At 35.4% G+C, this 18,865-nt stretch overlaps 1 protein-coding gene across 1 annotated transcript in view; it reads right to left on the reverse strand.

The window, feature by feature from the left end:
• LOC142351230 (uncharacterized) overlaps positions 1 to 18,865 on the reverse strand; it is a 100,976-nt gene that overhangs the window by 38,723 nt on the left and 43,388 nt on the right. The window contains exons 9-11 of the mRNA XM_075403366.1: positions 8,678 to 18,788; positions 2,977 to 3,137; positions 88 to 276 (exon numbers count right to left, since the gene is read on the reverse strand). Of these exons, the coding sequence (XP_075259481.1) occupies positions 88 to 276; positions 2,977 to 3,137; positions 8,678 to 18,788 (10,461 nt within the window). The remainder of the gene's footprint in view (positions 1 to 87; positions 277 to 2,976; positions 3,138 to 8,677; positions 18,789 to 18,865) is intronic.

Consider the following 18,865-nt stretch of genomic DNA (forward strand, 5'->3'; position numbering starts at 1 on the left):
ATAACATGGCAGAATTACTAACAGCGTCATAAAAAGCTCTGATATGAAAAAGAATAAATCTAAATTTTGTTGTAGAAAAATGTTTACCTGCTGGATTTCCTCCTTGTCTCGGGCGGCTTTGTCCATAGTGCTCATCTTGTTCTTCAGATACTCCAGATCAAACTCAGGTTCTCTGTCTATTAGCTGGAATAGTGTATGTGTGCCCTTGGCCATCAAAACCAGATCCATCATTTCTTCTGCTAAATTCTGCCTGTCTTGCTCCTTCGCTCCTGGTTTCTGAAAATATGTAAAACCTTAGCTAGACCACTAAAAAATTCATTTCTCATAGGGAACATTTTGCCTGCGTTATGTTTTATCAGCCGACGTGATCTGCTCAGTCAGCTATTTTTGCTCTCCTATTCTTATACCGCTATTTTAGAAAGTTTCAGTTTATTGTTTGGTTTTATTTTTTGGCTAATTGATCATTATATGGCTAAGTTTTTTTCTGTTCTCTTGAGTTGTCTATCAGATACTATTTTTTCAAGGCGGCGAGGATGACTCTTTGACTAACGGAATTATTAGAGCTATATTTTTATGAATCAGAGAACAGAGGAGTTATGGAGATCTAATTTTGGTAGTTGTTTAAAAAAAGTTTTCATGTGCTTAAAAAGTGTTTAAAAAATTCGATAACAGTGTTCATGTGCAGCTTTTTGAAAGCAGTCTTTGAAAGTTTCATTTAAGTTTTCGGCCACAGTGGTTTTTTCTCAATTTTTTCGGACTAGAATTAGTAAGAAGGGGTAGGACCATTTTGACGACTGGAGACATAACTTGTGATGCAATTGCGAGATCTTTTGGTAATTTGTACTGAAATAGGTGATAACAATATTTTTTTGCACAGCTTTTTGCTTCTTGCCTTTGTCTTTGAATGTTAATTTGTGTTTTGATTTGTGTTGTGTACATAGTTGTTGATCCTACTGATACGATATGCCAGAAATATTAATTCTAAAAACCGTTTTTAGGACCTTGCAATCCAAATAGTACTTTCAAGTTTTTTGTTCCCTGATTCCTAACTCGGTTTCTTTTCCTCGTCTTTCTATCGAATTCTGTCTGTCATATGGCAAGTAGTTTTTTTTATTAAAAGTTTTTTAAGTGACGAGGTCTGTTTTGAACATAGTTTGTGAGGCGCCATATAGGACTAATTTTCAAGCATATTTTAATTTTATTTCTGCTTTCTTCAAATTGAGTTTTCGACGTAGTAAATAGTATGTTATTTGTTTAGTTAGTTTTCTTATGAGGGAGTAGTTTGTGTGGGCTAACGTCAATTTTGACTTTTTGTTCGGTTCCGTTTTTTAGGACCTTTCAATCCAAAAAGTATTTTGTAAAAGTTTTGTTTTTAATTGCTCTCAAACGAAGGGTAAACAGGTATCGGGCATTAGCTGCTCGTAGAGCCTTTCAGCTCACTAGTTTTTAAGTATGCGATTCACAGAATCTGTTTTGGAGACTTATGCTTATGGTGCGAAGGGCGGTTCTTAGAGATTGACTCCCCCAACCACTGTTGCCACCCCATCAGACCCCCGGCACACCCCCCCCCCTCTGCGCTCACTTACGCCCCTTCAATTAAGCTAAAACTAGCCTCACTAAACCGTGCCCAGCTACTGACGAAGCCTACCGCTCGCCGGTCGTTTGAGAGCAATTCGCTCGCCGTTAGTCGGTTATCTTCAAAATTTTTGTTCCTTGATTACTTAAATGGTTTTTTTCCTCGGTTTTCTGTCGTGTTGTGTCTATCATAGGGCAAGTCATTTTTTGAATAAAAAATTTTTAGGTGACGTGTTTTGCTGCAATTATAGTTTGGATGGCGCGATATAGGACCAATTTTCAAGCAAACTTTTTAATTTTGCTTTTTTCTGTTTTTTCTTCTATTTGAGATTTCAAAATAGAAAATAGTATGTTTTCTGTTTAGTTAGTTTTCCTATTAGCAAGCAGTTTGCGTGGGTTAAAGTCAATTTTGACTTTGTTCGATTCCGGAGCCTTTTTAATTGGAGTTGTTTTAAAACAGGATGTTTGAACATGGTTTTTCTACCTTTTCTGTTTCGTGCCTTTAGAATTTTTTTGTTTAATCGATAATTTGGAGAATCTGTGAGGCTGATATATTTTCCAATGTGCATTCGATTTGTAGGAAGGCCAGTTTTTATTGAAATAATTGAAACATTTTTTTTAATCACGATTTTTTTTAGCTTTTTAAGGGTTGTATATTGTGTTTCTGACGAGTGATGGGTGGTCATTAATTGAGAACATTTTGGAGGTTATGCTCAAAACATTTGGTGCAACGTTACAAAATCTTGTAAAATTTGTTTAAAAAATGTTGTTGGATTTCAAATTTTTGTCATTTTCTTTCCTCGAATTTTATTTCCTCTATCAGGTGGCAGTGGTTCAAAAACTAGGCTTTTTGCGAAAAATTGTTTTGATGTCAGGACTTGTAAGGAACGATCAGTAAATATGGCAGTAGTATTTGCTTTTCACATTTTTTCTCCGTTATTTGTGCAATGATTAGTATAATTAAGTAATAGTATGTTTGGCTAGGTGATTAGTTCCTGATGTTCTGATTGTATTTTTGCTTCAATTAAAATCCAGAGTATTCGGGCTATGTTTTTTATCATCAATCAAATATGTGCTTGTTGATTTCAAATAGGAGTTACTCAGCAAAACGACCTAAAATGAACAGAGTCAGTTTTGAGAAACGAAACCAAGAATGGAAATTGGATAAACCCATGAAGAACAGTTTCAGATGCCCGTTATTCGAACTTTGTTCTAGTGAGTCTTTGTCACCAGGTGTTTATTGGTTTTGATAATATTCACTGGGTTCTTGAAAGATGGAAACTTCTCCAAAAAAACACTAAAGAACGACTCTATGGAAAGACAATACAACTAAAAAACATGATCTAGCTAATCGTAATGTTAATTTCTTTATCATTAAATCTCTCTTTTGCAGTACCGTACCTCTTTTTGTTGGGATTCGGAAAGTCTTCTTGCGCTCTTTCTTTGATCATTCAATTGATCTTTGAGCATCTCCAGTTGTTTCTCAAGCTGTTCCTTTTCTTTCTTAGTGTCGTCTAGATCTCGTTTCATCATCTCCATTTCAAATGGGTCCAAACCACCGCCTGAAAATAAGCATAAACAAGGAACAGCATCCTGACTTTTGTTGTTCATTTTCAGTTACTTGCCATTGCTGCCCGGGTCGTGAATCACCTCCATTCACAGGCACAACAAGTACGAAATTCGGCCATTTCATGAACAAGAAAAACAGTGAATATTGAGAAAATTTGGCCGCTCGTAAACGTTGACCTTACTGATATCGGTTGTTCAATATAGCAGTGATTTTGAATCAACTCCCCGATTTTCTTAAATCTACATATTTTGCGTTGAATGTAACTCGTTTATGAACAGTTATCCCACTTAACAATAATTTGTTCTAAATTCACCGTTAGTCAAATTGATTACTAAAATAGGTAGCAATTAATCACAAAAAATTATTACATCCCCATCAAAACTAGTTCATGGCTAAAAATTACAGAAAATTGCCGGAAAAATACATTTTTTATAAGACAGGGGAGATACGCACCAGCTGTTCCAATCGATTAAAAACTTTTTAATCCAAAATAACCATAAATTATCCGTGATAATTTGAAGTGCAAGTGTAGCACAGCAAAAGTTCATAGTCCGTCAATTCTATTACACACAACTATGATCAAACAATTGAAAGTATGCTTTGCTCTTCGTTTTTTTAAAATAACATCCCATAAAAGCAGGAGTTAGTTACTTTTAACCCTAAATCGGATCCGGAAATCAGAATCGGAATGTAAAAGTAAGTGTTTTGAATATTTTCAAAGCTTAGCAGCTAAAAGTTTTTTTTAAAGGATCAAAGAGACCCAAAGAGCAGTCTCTCAGTTTTGGAGATTGTTTTTTAAGCTACTGGATTCATATCTGCGAAGCTTTTAGTTAAGAGTAGTTACATTTCGGTACTCTTGCTTTTTGTTTCGTCGTGTGATACTTCTTTGGTTCTACCTTAATTCACGCTGCGTTCCTAAAACGAACGGTTCTAATCATGTACTCATGGCACTCTTTGGTTGCTCTTTTGAGCTCCACGTCAGTTGAAACTTCCCCATATAAATACGCATTTTAAACCGCATTGCGCGAGAATTTGTGGTCATAAATGGTTTACCAGACCCAAAATATTGTTCCTATATAAGGCAGCCAATATGGCCTAAAAGTTAAGTAGCTTTAATTTTTCTCAGAAGAATATTTTGAAAAACTGATTTAGGCTTTAAGGGTGGAATCGGTAAATTTGTCAGCTCAAGTCTAGATCTGTTTCTATTCATTTGCAGCTATGTATTTCAGTCTGCCGGTTATGTTCTTTCAAGCTCTTTATTCATCACTGGAGTAAAAAAAATCAAAATTATCTGTCAATAAATTTCTCAAATGGTGTGCCAACGAAAACGTTGCTGAAACCAATGCGACAAACAGTTGCCTTATTCATAATGTTGCGAGGAAATTGGACAACATTAGCGTGATTCGATGAGAGCTACAACGTGTTGATGGTTAAGCAAGCAATTCAGTTTTAGAGATATTTTTATTTCACTTTTTTATCTTTCCGCAAACGATACAGATCAGCCAAAATTAACTTAACAAAAAAGGGCAGCATAAATAAGTTTGGAAGTTTTAACATTTTTGCTAAAAATTTATTTTAAAAAATTTTAGAAAACGGCATTATTTAAACTGTATTTTGTAAAAATAAAATGTAAGAATGTTTTTGAGGAATCCTTCAAGATTATTAATTAAAAACATACTCATAAAAATTTGTGTTTTGAGAAGGTATTCATTTATCAGCATCCGAGTTTGGTAGCTGTCAGTGTCTGTTTTCTAACTGCCTAAAGGTTGCATTCTCAATCCTCAAAACTACAGTTGTTTGAAACAATGATAGAAACATTATTGATTATCAAATTTATTGTGCAGTGTTAGTTTCACCTAAATGATGTTAATTAACGGACTTATGAAAAGTAAGGAAGGTAATCATCGTTGGTGTAATCCGTAAATTAGAAGTTTCTGTTTTTTCTTAAAACAGGAACCATATTATAGAGACATGAATTTTGAAATACGAAAGAACATTTTTTAACATTGATTTGGATATGCTCGCATGTCTTAATATAATAACCTTACGGAGAAGTCACTGAGAACTTCTAGAGTTTATCGAGCACCGCGAAGTGGTTCCCGATATTAAGACAGAATTTCGAAGCGACTGTTGCAGAGTCAGGTAACCTTAAAATACGAAACGCGCACGTTTTAAAAAAACGAAAGTCAACGGAAGTCAACGTCTTGCTAAGTAGGAACTTCTGGGATTTTGACTTTTGGCACTGCAGACTTTCGGCATTTTAAAATGTGCATGTGAGTAATTCATATTTGTCTTCAAATTTTTGTTCATATTGCCTATAAGCCTACAATTGTTCATATGTATTTTCATTGACAACTAACTCAATAGCAACTTGTCAATCTGTAACTCAGTTGCTGTACAGTCTTTTTTAACCAAAAAATTGCTAATGTAAATCGGAGTTATTAGGTCAGGGAGTGTAATAAAGTATCATATTTGATTCGCAATAGTCATATTCTTTTGGTAAAGCATTCAGCAAAACCAGTAAACTTTTTTTTGCAAACTATTTTGTTTGATCCAAAAAGTGCAATAACAGTTATTTTCCCGTGCGAAGTGCTAGAACAGTTTTCTCAACCTTAGATTAAATTAGGTGGACGTCCTAAAGTTTGCAAGTATTTAATATGTGCTATAGGATTGTTGGTGTTCAATCAGTTTTTGTTCCAATCCACTTAGGTCAGGTAGTGTAATAAAGTATCATATTTGTTCGCATTGGCCATATTCTGTTGGTAAAACATTTAGCAAAATCAGTAAATATTTTTTTGCAAACTCTATTGTTTAATCCAATAAGTGCAATGGTATTATTAGAAAATTTGTGAAGCGTATAATACATATTGAAAAGACTTTTCTTCCACTAATTTATTGAGGTTTGAAATTAACTGAAAATTTGACTGATTTCCGTTGTTTTTGTTCACTTTTTTATTTTTACGTTATTTTTATGTCAATTTCGTTAAAATTATGGCAAAAATGTCAAGGACATTGTTATTAGTTTTACCTCTATAGGTGGAAAAGTGTTGTTGAACTGTATGAATTTCGTTGAGTTGAAGATTGGTTCGAATTTCATTTTTTTCCGAGGAAATACGGAGGTTTCGATTTTTGAAACTGTTTTGGCTAAAAGTTATAAGTAAACTTTTGAAAATTAATCATTTCTTTTTTTTTCGCAAAAAAATTCATCAAATATGCCTATTTGGTCGACTTTGTACTTTTGGACGGTAGTGCAGACATAAACCGGTAATACAACCATTGTTTATTCAGATATGGCCTAACTTTCCGGTATTAGTAACTACGGTTTTCTTGAAATATCATTTTTGCTGTCTTTAGCTAATTTAAACCGATATTCACACGAAAAATGCATAATTTAGTTTTGATATAAAAAGATTTGTTAACTAAAAAACTACTAGGCCATTTCTTCACAACAATCATGCTCTTTAACAGCCGTGCAGCGATAGAAAGGCCAGTTTAGGTCTCATAGTTGATTTGCAATGAAAAAAGTTTTGGTTTGTTTTTTCGGCCTGTCCTTCTAAAATTATTTTCTGCAATTTTTTCATTACAACAACAAGAAGTTTAAAAGTTGTTATTTAAAAGTTCAATTAATAAGGGGTTAAATTTAAATTCAAAAAGGGTGCAATGAAAAAACAGTGTGTTTTTCAGTATAGCTCATGGTTTTTGTGGCTCCGACAAATTGTTTTTCAAAGAAATTTTTAAGTTTTGTCATCTTCTGATATTCTTTTTGTAGTCTTATGACTGAGTCTATATAATCAAATTTCTAATTTTGGTATCCAAGGAGATATTTGAGAAATTATTCAATGGTTTCCGTTGATTCATTGTGGTTTTTTTGAAATATAACACAATAAATATCCAAAGTTTGTCGTTTATTTCTGACATAATGACTTTTTAGTCAATTTAGTTGACTCGTTAGCTTGCACACTTTTTTGTTTTGGAAGAAGCAACTAAGACAAGGCCACTTTTGGTTTAGTTTTCGAATTTTATGGTTTAAAAATTATTGAGATTGTTTTTACAATTTTTGTTCTTTTTATGTTAGTTACAGACCAGAATGATTTCAATCAAACCTCAATTATTGACAAATCAAATTTACGAGCAATTGATGTTCATGGAAGAGCCATGATAATTGCAGCATATCGTTTTTTTTACTTCAACAGCATTTGCGTAAAATTGTTTTGTGAAATTTTGAGTTCTGCCTGCATTCGTTGTTAAATTTCAGTCTTTTGAATTTTCTAACTTACGACACGTCCATGTGGCTTCCTGAGCAGTAAAGAGATAATCTTCTTTACCAATTATATCGAGGCTTAGGGTTCTTTTGTTCGAAAATTTAACCAAAAAATAATTGCTTTTTTGAGATTTGCTACCTTGAACCATTTTTCCGCCACCCTTCAGTGTAATCTCAACAAAAAGAGGACGCATTCTTTCCAGACAATTGTTAATGTGTTTTTCCTGCTTTATTCTTAATTAATTGAGGTTTTTTGGCGTTTATACAACGAGTTTTCTTAACTTTTTCTTTTTTGTTTTTTTTTTTTTCAATTTTGAGGATCTCTTGTGACGACTTTTCCAATCACCACATTGATGGCTTTTTAATGTCTGGTCAAATATCACATTAAAAATTTTGAAAGATGGCGCAATTTTCTCTATTCAGTATTTTTAATGAATTGATCGTGATTTTATAGGGGTTGATACCGTTGTATCAATGAAGCCAATGAATGAGTTCAGTTGATAGCTAATGGCTTTCATAACTTTGATTTTAATTGTTTTCGAAAGTTTACATCGTTTTCTCTAAATTGACCCGCTAGTTTACTGTGTACTTGTTAAGTATTCTCAATAAATACATGGCTCATTTTTTTTGTTAAATGCAAGTCATTTGGTTTAGTTTTGACTTTTTCCTTAAGTGTTCCTTAAAAACTAGATAGACATTGAGTTTTTGCCGTAAGTAAGGCTGGTCGTTATATTTGATTTTGTCGTTTGTCTTTTCTCTTACTCTCGTTAATTTCAGGTTGTCATTGGCTCTCTGATGTTTTGTTTATTTGGTATAGTGGTTTGAGCTTAAAGCGGTTTTTCTTAAATCGATACACAAATTATTTTTGAACAATATGTGATTTGTTGAAATTTTTCTACCTTTTCACCATTTGGCGGATAATTAAATCAAAAACGTGGTTGAACGGAGTCGGAACATTATTTGCAAACGCTCATTTCCGAGCCTCCTTGTTTTCATTAGTATCTTATGACATCCTATGCTTTAAAACGATAGGACATCGCTTAAAAAATCTTACAGGAAATGCATTTTAGAAATACAGGAGAATCTCGGTTTTGACCCTATATCAGAAGTTCAAAGGGTTTCATCAACTAATCCAAGTCATACTGAAATGTTAAAAAATATCCAACAACTGAAATTTATAATAGACACCTGATTTTATCCTCAGAAAAATTTGTTCTCTCGATGAGCCTTAGCAAAGACGGAAATTTCATCTCGAGAGAGTTTGTTTTTACCTGCTGATGATTCGAGTTGTTTTGAGTCTCCCTCTGCGAGCAGTAATGGCCCCTCATCCACTATGTCCTCATCATCTGATTGACCTTCTGGCAAATTTATCTTGACCTTCCGACCTTTGGACTTTTTCTTCGATTCTGAGCTTTCGTCGGATTCAATCAAAGCGGATTTCAAAATTTCCTCCAATTGGCTCGCAGGTAAATTGAAGCCGTACTCGGCTAACGGTTTTAGTAATTCCGGTTTTTCAGTAACCAGTTTTTCGACCAAATTCATGTCATTTTGATCTTCAAACGAACTCGGCAAATCTAAGAATGCTTTGAGTAAATCAGGCTTTTCTCTATGTAACTCCAAAATCTTTTCTAGCAATTGGTTGGGGTCAGCTACGTCGTCGAGGGTTAAAATATCTTGTTCTGAAAGTTTTTCATCAATCAACTTTATTAGTTTTTCTTTTTCTGGTGAACGGTTGACCCTCTGTTCTTCTGGTGTCACCAGTTTCTCAAATTCCCTAAAGTCTTCATTGCTCAGGTCCAAAATATCCTTAAATTCTTTCGGCGAACTTTGATTAGAAATTTTTACAAGTTCTGTAAATTGATTGGGAGTCAAGGTGTTGTGCAGTTCGGAAACTTTGTCGATAACTTCAGGGTCAAATAATTTGGAGTCCATCAAGTTCTGGGCAAATTCATTGTCAGTTTGCTGTACTTCTAGAATATTCTGAATTTGTTCAGGCGTTAGCTCGCATAAGTTATCCAAAGATTGTTCGAATGGAAATTTTGTGCAAATTCCGACTAGGTTCAATGCATTTTCATCACATTTTTTAACCAAATTTTCAAGAATGGTTTCATCAGTTAAATGGTTGAGAATATTTAGTGCAGAATTCGAATCATTCGGATTGCTACTATTATTCAATATTTCCAGGAGTGGTAAAACTAACTCTGGCTTTTTCTGCGCATTTTGCTTCCCAGACTTAACTGCTTCATTTTCAATGGAGGACAGTTTTTCAGTCAATTTCAAAACTGAAACGGGATCTAAGTTTTCAATCGCTTCCATAAGTGCGCCTACTTTTCCAGCGTCATTTTGGTGAGCAAATTCCAAAATATTATTTATTGCTTTTGCATCTACAGAGTCACCACAATGTAATAGCTTGGCGACGGCTTTTGGAAACTCTGCTGAAAGTTCTACAAGTTTTTGGAAGTTTTCCGGGTCCAATGCGTCCTTCAATTCAGTTAATTGATCCAGATCTGTAGATGATGCTTCTTGAGCCAAATTGTCTAAAGCAGAGGGTTCGATCCCCGCCTCGGCCGCTATTTTTTCTAACTTTGTCTGAGCATTTTCAGCAAAAGTTGACGATTCCAATCGCTCAATTACACGAGTTTCCAAATCGGGTCCGTCAGTTTCGGGAATCAACAAAGTTTCGAAATCATCTGGTGAAGTTTGTCTCAAATCTAGCAAGCCTCTGAGTTCGTTGGAAGGCAATTTTTCGGCTGCTTTCACCAATTCTGCGAACTGTTCAGGCGTCAAATTTTGATGCAATTCAATAATTTCTGAAATATTTTCTTGATCAAAACAATCTTTGTTCAACAAATTTTCAGCAAATTGTTTGTGATCATTTTTGATTGCTATCATTTCACCGATTTCAGAAGGATCTAATTTGGAAATATTTTCCAGTATTTCAGTATTTTGTGGTCCTCCGAAGTTTGAACAAATTTCTGCTAAGTTAACGTGACCTTGTTTTTCATCTTCAAGAAGTTTTTGAATACATTCTGTTGGAATTTCAGCTAACGCATTTGTAATCAAGTTCATATTTTCAGGCGTGTAATCATTTTGTTCTGCTAAGTCTAAAAACATTCCGACGAATTCTATATCCGGATCATGATTATTATCACTGCTATCCAAGTTTGCTAACTTAGTTAATAACTTGTTCACTTTCTCAGGTTTATCAGACTTATTCAAAACGTTCATCAGTTTTTCTAATTCCCGGCCGTCCAAATTGTCAACAATATCCAACAAATTTTCTACTGATTGTGTGTCGATTTCGGGACTGTGAATTAGTTTCGCCATTTCTTTTGAGTACACGCTCGATAAGTTGACCAATTTTGCAAATTTTGTTTCGCCCAATTCATCTCTCATTGAGCATAACTTGTCCAAATCAGAACCCGTTGCTTCAGAGCTTAGTGAAACAAAATCTTCACTTAGACCCGCCTCCAAGCCCGTTTCCATGGCAATGTTGTTAAGTTTTTCTGCCGCGATTTGAGCAAACGATTCGTTGTCATTTTTGGGCCCCGAATATTTTTCCCCGACGCATAAAAGCTCGTTGAACTCTTCATTTTCGGTAACAAGTAAATTTTTGAACTCATTCGGCGATGTCTGCCGAAGAGCAAGAATTTCTTGGAATTCTTCCGGATTTGATTGTAAGGCAATTTTCGCAATCTGTTCAAATTGAGCTGGGCTCAAATTCTCCTGCAAGGTAAGTATTTCATTAATTAATTCGGGATCAAACCAACCATCAGTGAACAATTGTTGGGACAGCAAAGGGTTATCTTTAGCTAATTTCATCACCTGGTGAATTTGCTTAGGATCAGTTTTCACTAGGTTGTCAAGATTTTCCTCAGTCGGAAAGTTTTCGCAAATATCTTTGAGAGGTACGTTGCTTTCCTGTTGAAAGTTTAACAATTTCGAAATTTCTTTCGAGGGCATCGAATTCAAGACACTGATGGTGGACGCAAGCATTGTTGGATCTTCAATTTGTTCGAGAGACTCGAGAAGGTTCTGTTTTTCTTTTGGATTTTTGGAGGAGTCCAATTTTTTCATCAAATCAAAAAGTTCTGTCGGGTTGTCGACCTTTCCAGTTAAACGTATCAAGCTGGGTTTCGAATTTTCGTCTTTAAGTTTATTGACTGTTTTGGCAAGATCCTTACATTGATTCACATCAGTTCCATTTTTGGTCAATATTTGGCTCGTTTCGGCGGGATTTTCGCTACATAAGTTCAAAAGATCATTAAATTCCTTTTCCGTCAAATCGTTTTTCTGCTCAATCAATTTGTCAAGAATATCAGGAGACATTTTTGTGCTTAAATCTTTGATTGCTTGAGCAGTTTTGGGTTTGAATTTGTTTTTAGCGGCTATTTTTTCACTGTTGAATTCAGCGGCGCTTTTCAGGTCTGAATGTTCAACTTGAGGAATCCTGAATTTGTCATTTGGGTTCGAAATCAATTTTTTGAACTCAAGTGGGGCCTCGTTGCTGAGAGCTACAAATTTCTTCAATTCATTAGAGTTGTAATTTTTGGCCTTTTCGACGATTTCTTCAAATTCGAGTGGCGTGACTTCATTTTTCAAGGCCAAGATATCTTTCAACAATTTGGGATTAAAATAACTATCACTCAAAAGCTGATTTGTAAATTCAGGAAATTCTTGAGACAGTTTGATTAGTTCTTCAGCCTTTGTTGGTTCAGTTTTTGCTAAATTATTCATAGTTTCTTCGGTTGGAAAATGTTTGCAGATTTCGTCTAAAGGAACTTTACTGTGCTCTGCAAATTTAAGTAGGTTTGAAATTTTTTCAGCTGACAGAGGTTTCAAAACTTCAACCGTTGAATCTAAATCTTTTGAGTCACCAATTTTTGCCAGCGATGTTAGCAAGTTTTCTTTGTCTTTTGCTTGTTTCGGTGAATTTAATTTATCAGAGATGAATAAAACGCCAGGCAAATCTTTAGCCCGGGCGCTAATTTTTAGCAAATCATTTTTGGTGTCATTGTTTTTACACTTATTTGCGACTTTTATTAGTTTCAAATTAGTTTCGGGGTCAATATCACCGCGTTTCAGTATCTGAACTGCCTCAGGTTTATTAGTCTCAACCGTTGTTAAAAGATCGTCGAACTCTTTATCAGTGAATGAACTTTTAAGGTCCATAATCTTGTCCATAACTTCGGGGGGACTATATGTACTGATGTTTTTAAGTTTGCTTATTGTGTGCAGTTTGCAATTGTTATTGCCTGCAAATTTTTCAGCGTTAAATTGGGCTGCATCTTTGAAATCTTTTGGTGTAATCACCAGTTCGTCAAGAATATTGCTCTTAAATTGATCAGGTGACTGTTTTTTTAGAGCTAAGGCATCTTTGAACTCTTGCGGCGAGAAACTTTCAGACAATTTGGTAATTTTCTCAAATTGAGGTTTATTCAATTCGTCATGAAGATTTAGAATTTCGCCCAAAATTTTGGGATCAAACCAATCGTCGCTTAAGATTTTGTTAACAAATTCCGGATACTCGTCAGCTATTTTAAGCAAATGTTTCGCTTGTTCGGGGTTTGTTTTGAGCAAATTTTTAACTTGTTCGTCGTTCGCGAAAGAATTGAGCAGTTCAGCAATCGGAATGTCAGATTTGTGCTCGAAACTGACCAAATTAGAAATCTGTTTTTCGGGTAATGGAATTAATCTGCTCATTAATTCGTCTAGTTTTTCGCTTTCGCTTTTCGCTAAAGATTTCGTTACTTGTTTTTTGTCATTAGCATTTTTGATTGGTTTGTTCATAAAATCAATCGCGCTTTCAAGGTTCGTGGCCTTCGATGCTATGCGGATATAATCATCCTTTATTTCCTCGTCTTTACATTTGTTCAGAGCTTTCAGGAATTCTTTCAATTTTTGCGCATCATTTTCAGCGTTTTTCAAGATTTTAGACGTTTCATCAGGTCTTGAATTTGCGAGATCAAGAATATCTGTGAATTCTTTTGTAGTCAACAAAGGTTTCAGATCTAGAATATGATCAACTGTTTCAGGCGAATGCTTTGATGTCACATCTTTCAAAGTTTTCACGTTTTCAGGTGAAAAATGAAGATTGTTAGCCATTTCTTCAACGGAATTTTGAGCTGAAGATTTCATATCTTGAGTTGTGTCAAAATTTCGGTCCTTTTCAGATTTGAGTTTTTTCAGCCGGTTTTTAATTTCAGAAGGACTCAGTTTTTTCTTTCCCTTCAAACTATTGGACAACAATTTCAATTCGTCTTGGCTTTGTACGCCTGAAAGAAGATCTTTGACAGATTCAGGCTCATAATAAAATTGTTCTAGAAAGTTCAGGAATTCATCGTCATCTAGATGAGCATATAGCTGACCAACCGTTTTGAATTCTACCGGTGCCAAATTTTCTTTCAAATCAATTAATTTTTCCAAATTTTCGATATTTGCATCGCCTTTTTCTAAGCAGTTGATTAAAATATCGTCGTTTTGTTTTCCAATTTCGGCCAATTTGTGAAACTTTTCAGGGTCAAGTTTGGAGTACAGGCTAATCATTTTTTCAACTTTGTTGGGTTCAACCAAAGATGTTAAATCTAAAATATCCTCCAGACTTCCTGTTTCAACCTTGGAATGACCGACATCATCGTTTTCATTGTGTAAACTGTCAATAAGTTTTTCAAAATTTTCAGCTCCGATCTTTGCGCCCATATCCAAAAACTGGGTTTTCTGTTCTGGGTTCAGATTATTTGTCAAGTTGATCAAATCACAAGCAGCTTGCTCTGGGTTTTCGCTCGCTTTCAGGAGGTCTATAGTTTCACGTGGTTTGTCCGAGCTCAAATTGACCAAGTCGACAAAACTTTCAGGGCTCAATTTCGATTCGAGTTCTAGTAGTTGTTCTAAATCTTTAGGACTGAGTTTTTTGCTCAATAGTTTAATTTTGTCTTTTGTTTCTTCGTCAAAAGATTTCAAATCTAGAATTTGGTCAATTTTTTCAGCCATTAGTTCGTCCAAGCTTTCGGATTCCAACACTTGTTCTTTCAAACTGCTCGGAATGGATCCCTTGAACTTAAACGTTTCGTTTGGCCCTGTTTTATCGTGTAATAAATCAGCCAATTTTGAGAAATCGTTTGATAAACTAGGTTGTGAAAAAATGTCTTTCATTTGGTTTAGCGGGTCAGAAATATTCGTTAAAATTTCCTTGACTTCTTCCGGTTTTTCCTGACTTAAATTTACAAAGGATTCGAATTGTTCTGGTTTGAAGTTTGTGAAAATCTCAGCTGCAGATTTTAACTGGATGTCGTCTAAATCAAGATCTGCTTTTAAATGTATGAACTCAGAGATATTTGAGTTACTACTTTTCAAGCACTGTTCGAAAATTTCTGGTTTTGATTTTAAACCATCGATTAGTTCTGAGAATTCAGCCGGTTCGAGAGCTGAAGTGAGCTGAAATAATTTCTTTGAATTTTCAACGGGAATTGATTCAGTTATTTCTAAACAACTGTTTAGATTTTGCACTAATGATTGTTTTGCGTCTTTGTTTGCACAATTTGCTTTGAAGCTTTGGCTTAATTCAGTTAATTCTTCCGGCTCTAAATTTGAAATCACCGACACGAAATTCGGTACAAGCTCTAGTTCGATTAACTTTGACATATCAACCAAGCTTTCGATGCATGCTAAGTCTTCTGGGTCTTGTGTTCTGGTGTTTTTCAGAATATCAGGCTTTAAATCGCATAGTTGCACAAACTTTTCAAAGTCGTCTGTGTTAAGCTGACTCTGCAGCTCAATTAATTTTGTGAAATTTTCAGGCGAGGTTTCAGTGGTCAATGTCTTCAATTGATCTTCTGTTTCTTGAGAAAGCTCTTTAGCTTTAGCTTTCACAAAGTCTTTGCCAAGTTTTTGAACTTTTTCTGAAAATTTCTGCGATGGCTGAATCGAATCAGCATTTTGAGGTCTAACTAAACTTTCAATTCTCTTCGAAAGTTCGTTTTTATCTTCAAGAAGTTCTCGCAGTTGCTCTGGGTCATGTTCGAAGTTTTCCAAGAATTCCTGAAAGTCATCAGGGTTTGAATTGTCCATCAGATGAACAATTTCTGAAAATTCTTGGCTGTTCAACATCGGTTGAATTTTCAGTAAATGGGTTAAAATATTCGGGCTAATATTTTTGGCTGAGATTAGCTCTTTGAGGGTTTCAGGATCTGAGCGTATCATATCTTCAAGTTGCGCAATTTCCTTGGGCTGTAGTTTTGTTAAACTTTCAAAAACGTCTCCAGTTTTCGACGGTTCGCAACATTCTGCAATTTGAATGATACTTTTTAGTTTTTCGGTATCAACTTTCCCAAATATATTGTTATCAGGTGTAAGAGCTTCGTTACTCAAATTGTTCAAATTTTCGAAAACTTGATTAGCTGAACAATTAGCCGTAATATTCAAGAACCGTTCCGTTTCTATTGGGTCAAGATGTTGAGTTGCTTCTAGAACTTTCTTAACACCATCCAAGCTTGAGTTCGGCAAAAGTACTAATTGAGCAGTTTTTTCTGGGTTTTCATTGACAAAATCAACCAGATGATCAAACTCTTCAGGACTCAGACCTTTTTCCAATTCCATTAATTGAATCATATTTTGTGGCGAAAATTTTACGCTCAGATTTTCAAGTTTTTCGACAACATCTGGCGATAGTTGGGATTCATTTTGGGAAAGCAATTGCTTAACTAATTTTGCAGCGGTTTCCTCCGCAATTTCATGCAGTGGTTTTTGCTCATTTTGACTTTCATTTTTGCTTTGTAGAATTTCCTTGAATTCGTCGGGTAAAACTGCGTTTTTGAGCTCTAAAATATCAGCGACGAACTCGGGGTTCAAATCTTCTTGCGCCAAGAAAAGTTTGAATGTCTCTGGGTCTTTTGCTGCCCATTCGACTATTTCAGAAACCATTTCAGGTTTATCGCTATCTTGCAGGTCTGAACACAGATTGAACACTTTTTCAACATCGATAGGACTTGCATTTAGACTAAATTTAACCAAATTATTTGAATCTTGTTCGGTTATTCCCATGTTTTGTGCAGTTTTAGCCACACTTTTTGAAACGTCGTCAAGTAGGGAATCCAAATTATTCCCAGTTTCTGATTTCATATTTTCGGGAATGACCAAGGACGCAAATTGAACGGGCGACTCTTTACTCAAAGCAATTAAGTCTTCAATTTCGGGCACTGAAAATTGGTCGCAGATTTTGGCAAATTGTTCGAATTCTAACGGTTTAAGCTGTTTTTTAAGTTCCAACAATTCTTCAACAATTTCTGGGTGGAAGTCGTCGGATTTCAAAATTTTTTCAGCTAAATCAGGGTTTGCTTGTGTCAAACTTTGTAAATCCATAGCGTTTTCAGCGCTCAATTTCGTCAAGTTTTCAGCTTTTTGAGCGGAAATGCCATCGTGGGGGGATGCGTTTTCTGAATCTTTTACTAAGGAAAGTAAATCCGGACTTTCATGAATTAAAGCAACTAGTTCCGAGAAAATTTGAGGTTCTAAGTCATTTTGAAGTTTAAGCAACGCTTCAAAATCATTCGGTGAAATTTGAGAGCTTAGTTCTTGAAGTTTTGATCTCGTTTCGGATTCCAAATTATTTGAATCGTCCAAATACTTTTCAGAAACTTTTGCGGTTATTTCAGAGAACGGCTTGGTCGTATCAACTTTCAAGTCAAAATCCCAAAGAAAATTTCCATTTCTTCCTGCTTTGAGGCTTTGATTTTCCGGACCCAAATTGACATAATCGCTATCAACAATAATTTGGTCAAGTTTTTTATTCAACTTGTCCACGAAATCTTCCGGAAGATTTGCGTTATTTTGATTTGACGTAAAACTTGTCAAAACTGGATCGTTGAGCAACATTTTGATTGCTTCAGGATTGTTCTTCAGACCTTCTAGAACTTTCTGGAATGTGTCATCATCTACCTTTTCATTTACGAACAAGTTTAACAAATTCGATTTTTCCTCCGGTGATAAATTTGATGTTGTCAAAAGCAACTGTTCTAACTCCTCCGGCTTTAGATTTGGCTTCGACACCAAAGCTTCAAAATGCTTGGGGCTTTCGTCCAAAATTTGTAATAGTTCTTCAAATCCTTCGGGATTAAGGTCACTTGCAATGTCTGTCAATTTGTTCAGCATGTCCTGTGGAAGATTTGACAAAACTGGTTTATTTAGCAATAATTTCATAGTTTCAGGATTGCTTTCCAGGCCTTCTAGAATTTTCTGGAATGTATCAGTGTCTACGTTATTATTCGTGGACAGATTCAAAAGGTTTAATTTTTGCTCAGGTGTCAAATTTTCAACTGTATGGAGCAGTTTTTCTAACTCAGTCAAATTTAGATTTGGTTTCGACATCAGGTCTTCAAACTCTTTCGGACTTTGATTGGCAATTTCTAACAGTTGACCAAAACTTTCAGGACTCATATCGCGCGCAAGATCAGTCAATTTCTCTTTCTGTGGCTGTGACAAATTTTTACCCGTTTTCAACAAACCCTCGAAGTTTTTCAACATTATTTGTCGGTTTTCGGAATTTGAATTGGCTTCATCGCTTTCTGCGGGCAACGTTGCCAGAAGCTTCTCTGATTTTTGCGGGCCCAAAATGCAAATTTCATCCATTAATTCTGGTACTAAACTTTGGTCGATCGTGGAAATTGTATCCAGTAAGGTTTCTACAAATTCGGGAGTGATTTCCGGAGAGGTTAAAAGTTTTCTGAATTGATCCGGGTTTGCCAAACATAATTCAAAAAATTTTTCGAAATCGTCAGGATTTAAACTTTTTTGCAAGTCAACAAACGCCGCAGCTTCTGATGGACTTATTACGTTACCAAGCTCGCCAATTTTGTCTCGAACTTTTGAATCAATTTCCTTATTTTTGATCAGTTCATTCAGCGGATTTGCGGCGTTGGACTTTCTAGAAAGTTCGAAAAGCTTCCTAACCAAATCGTGTCCATCGTTTGTTATTTCGGCGAGGACTTTAACTTGCTCAGGTGTGAGTTCTGCTATTTGTTCGGGGTAATCTCGACACAGATCCGCGAATAGTTTCATCAATTTAGGGTCACCGTGCATAGATGCTAATATTTGTTCAGCTTCGCCGTGAACAATTTTTTGAATACTCTCTAAATCTTGATCAGTTAAAGCGCCTTGACGTTTTAGATCAGCTAGACTTAGTTTCTTACGGGGATCTTTCTCCGATTCGCTTTTTGGTTCAAGTTTATCGAGTATTCGTTCTAACTGATCGGGGCTGGCTTCCTGAATTTTGAGAAACTGTTCCAGCTGGCCTGGCTTTAATTGTTCTTGGAGCTTGACCAGTCGAGATACGTCGTTTGGCGAAACATCTTGAAGAAATCCCACCGACTTTTTCAGTTCGGCAAGTTCCTAAATGTCAACAAGGGTTATCAATATGTACAGTTTTCGTTTTCGAAATTGTCAAACGGGATTTGCGTTTCATGAAA

Source organism: Convolutriloba macropyga, chromosome 12 (assembly GCF_964194025.1).
Source record: "Convolutriloba macropyga chromosome 12, txConMacr16.3, whole genome shotgun sequence".
In the NCBI taxonomy this organism is placed as follows: domain Eukaryota; kingdom Metazoa; phylum Xenacoelomorpha; order Acoela; family Convolutidae; genus Convolutriloba; species Convolutriloba macropyga.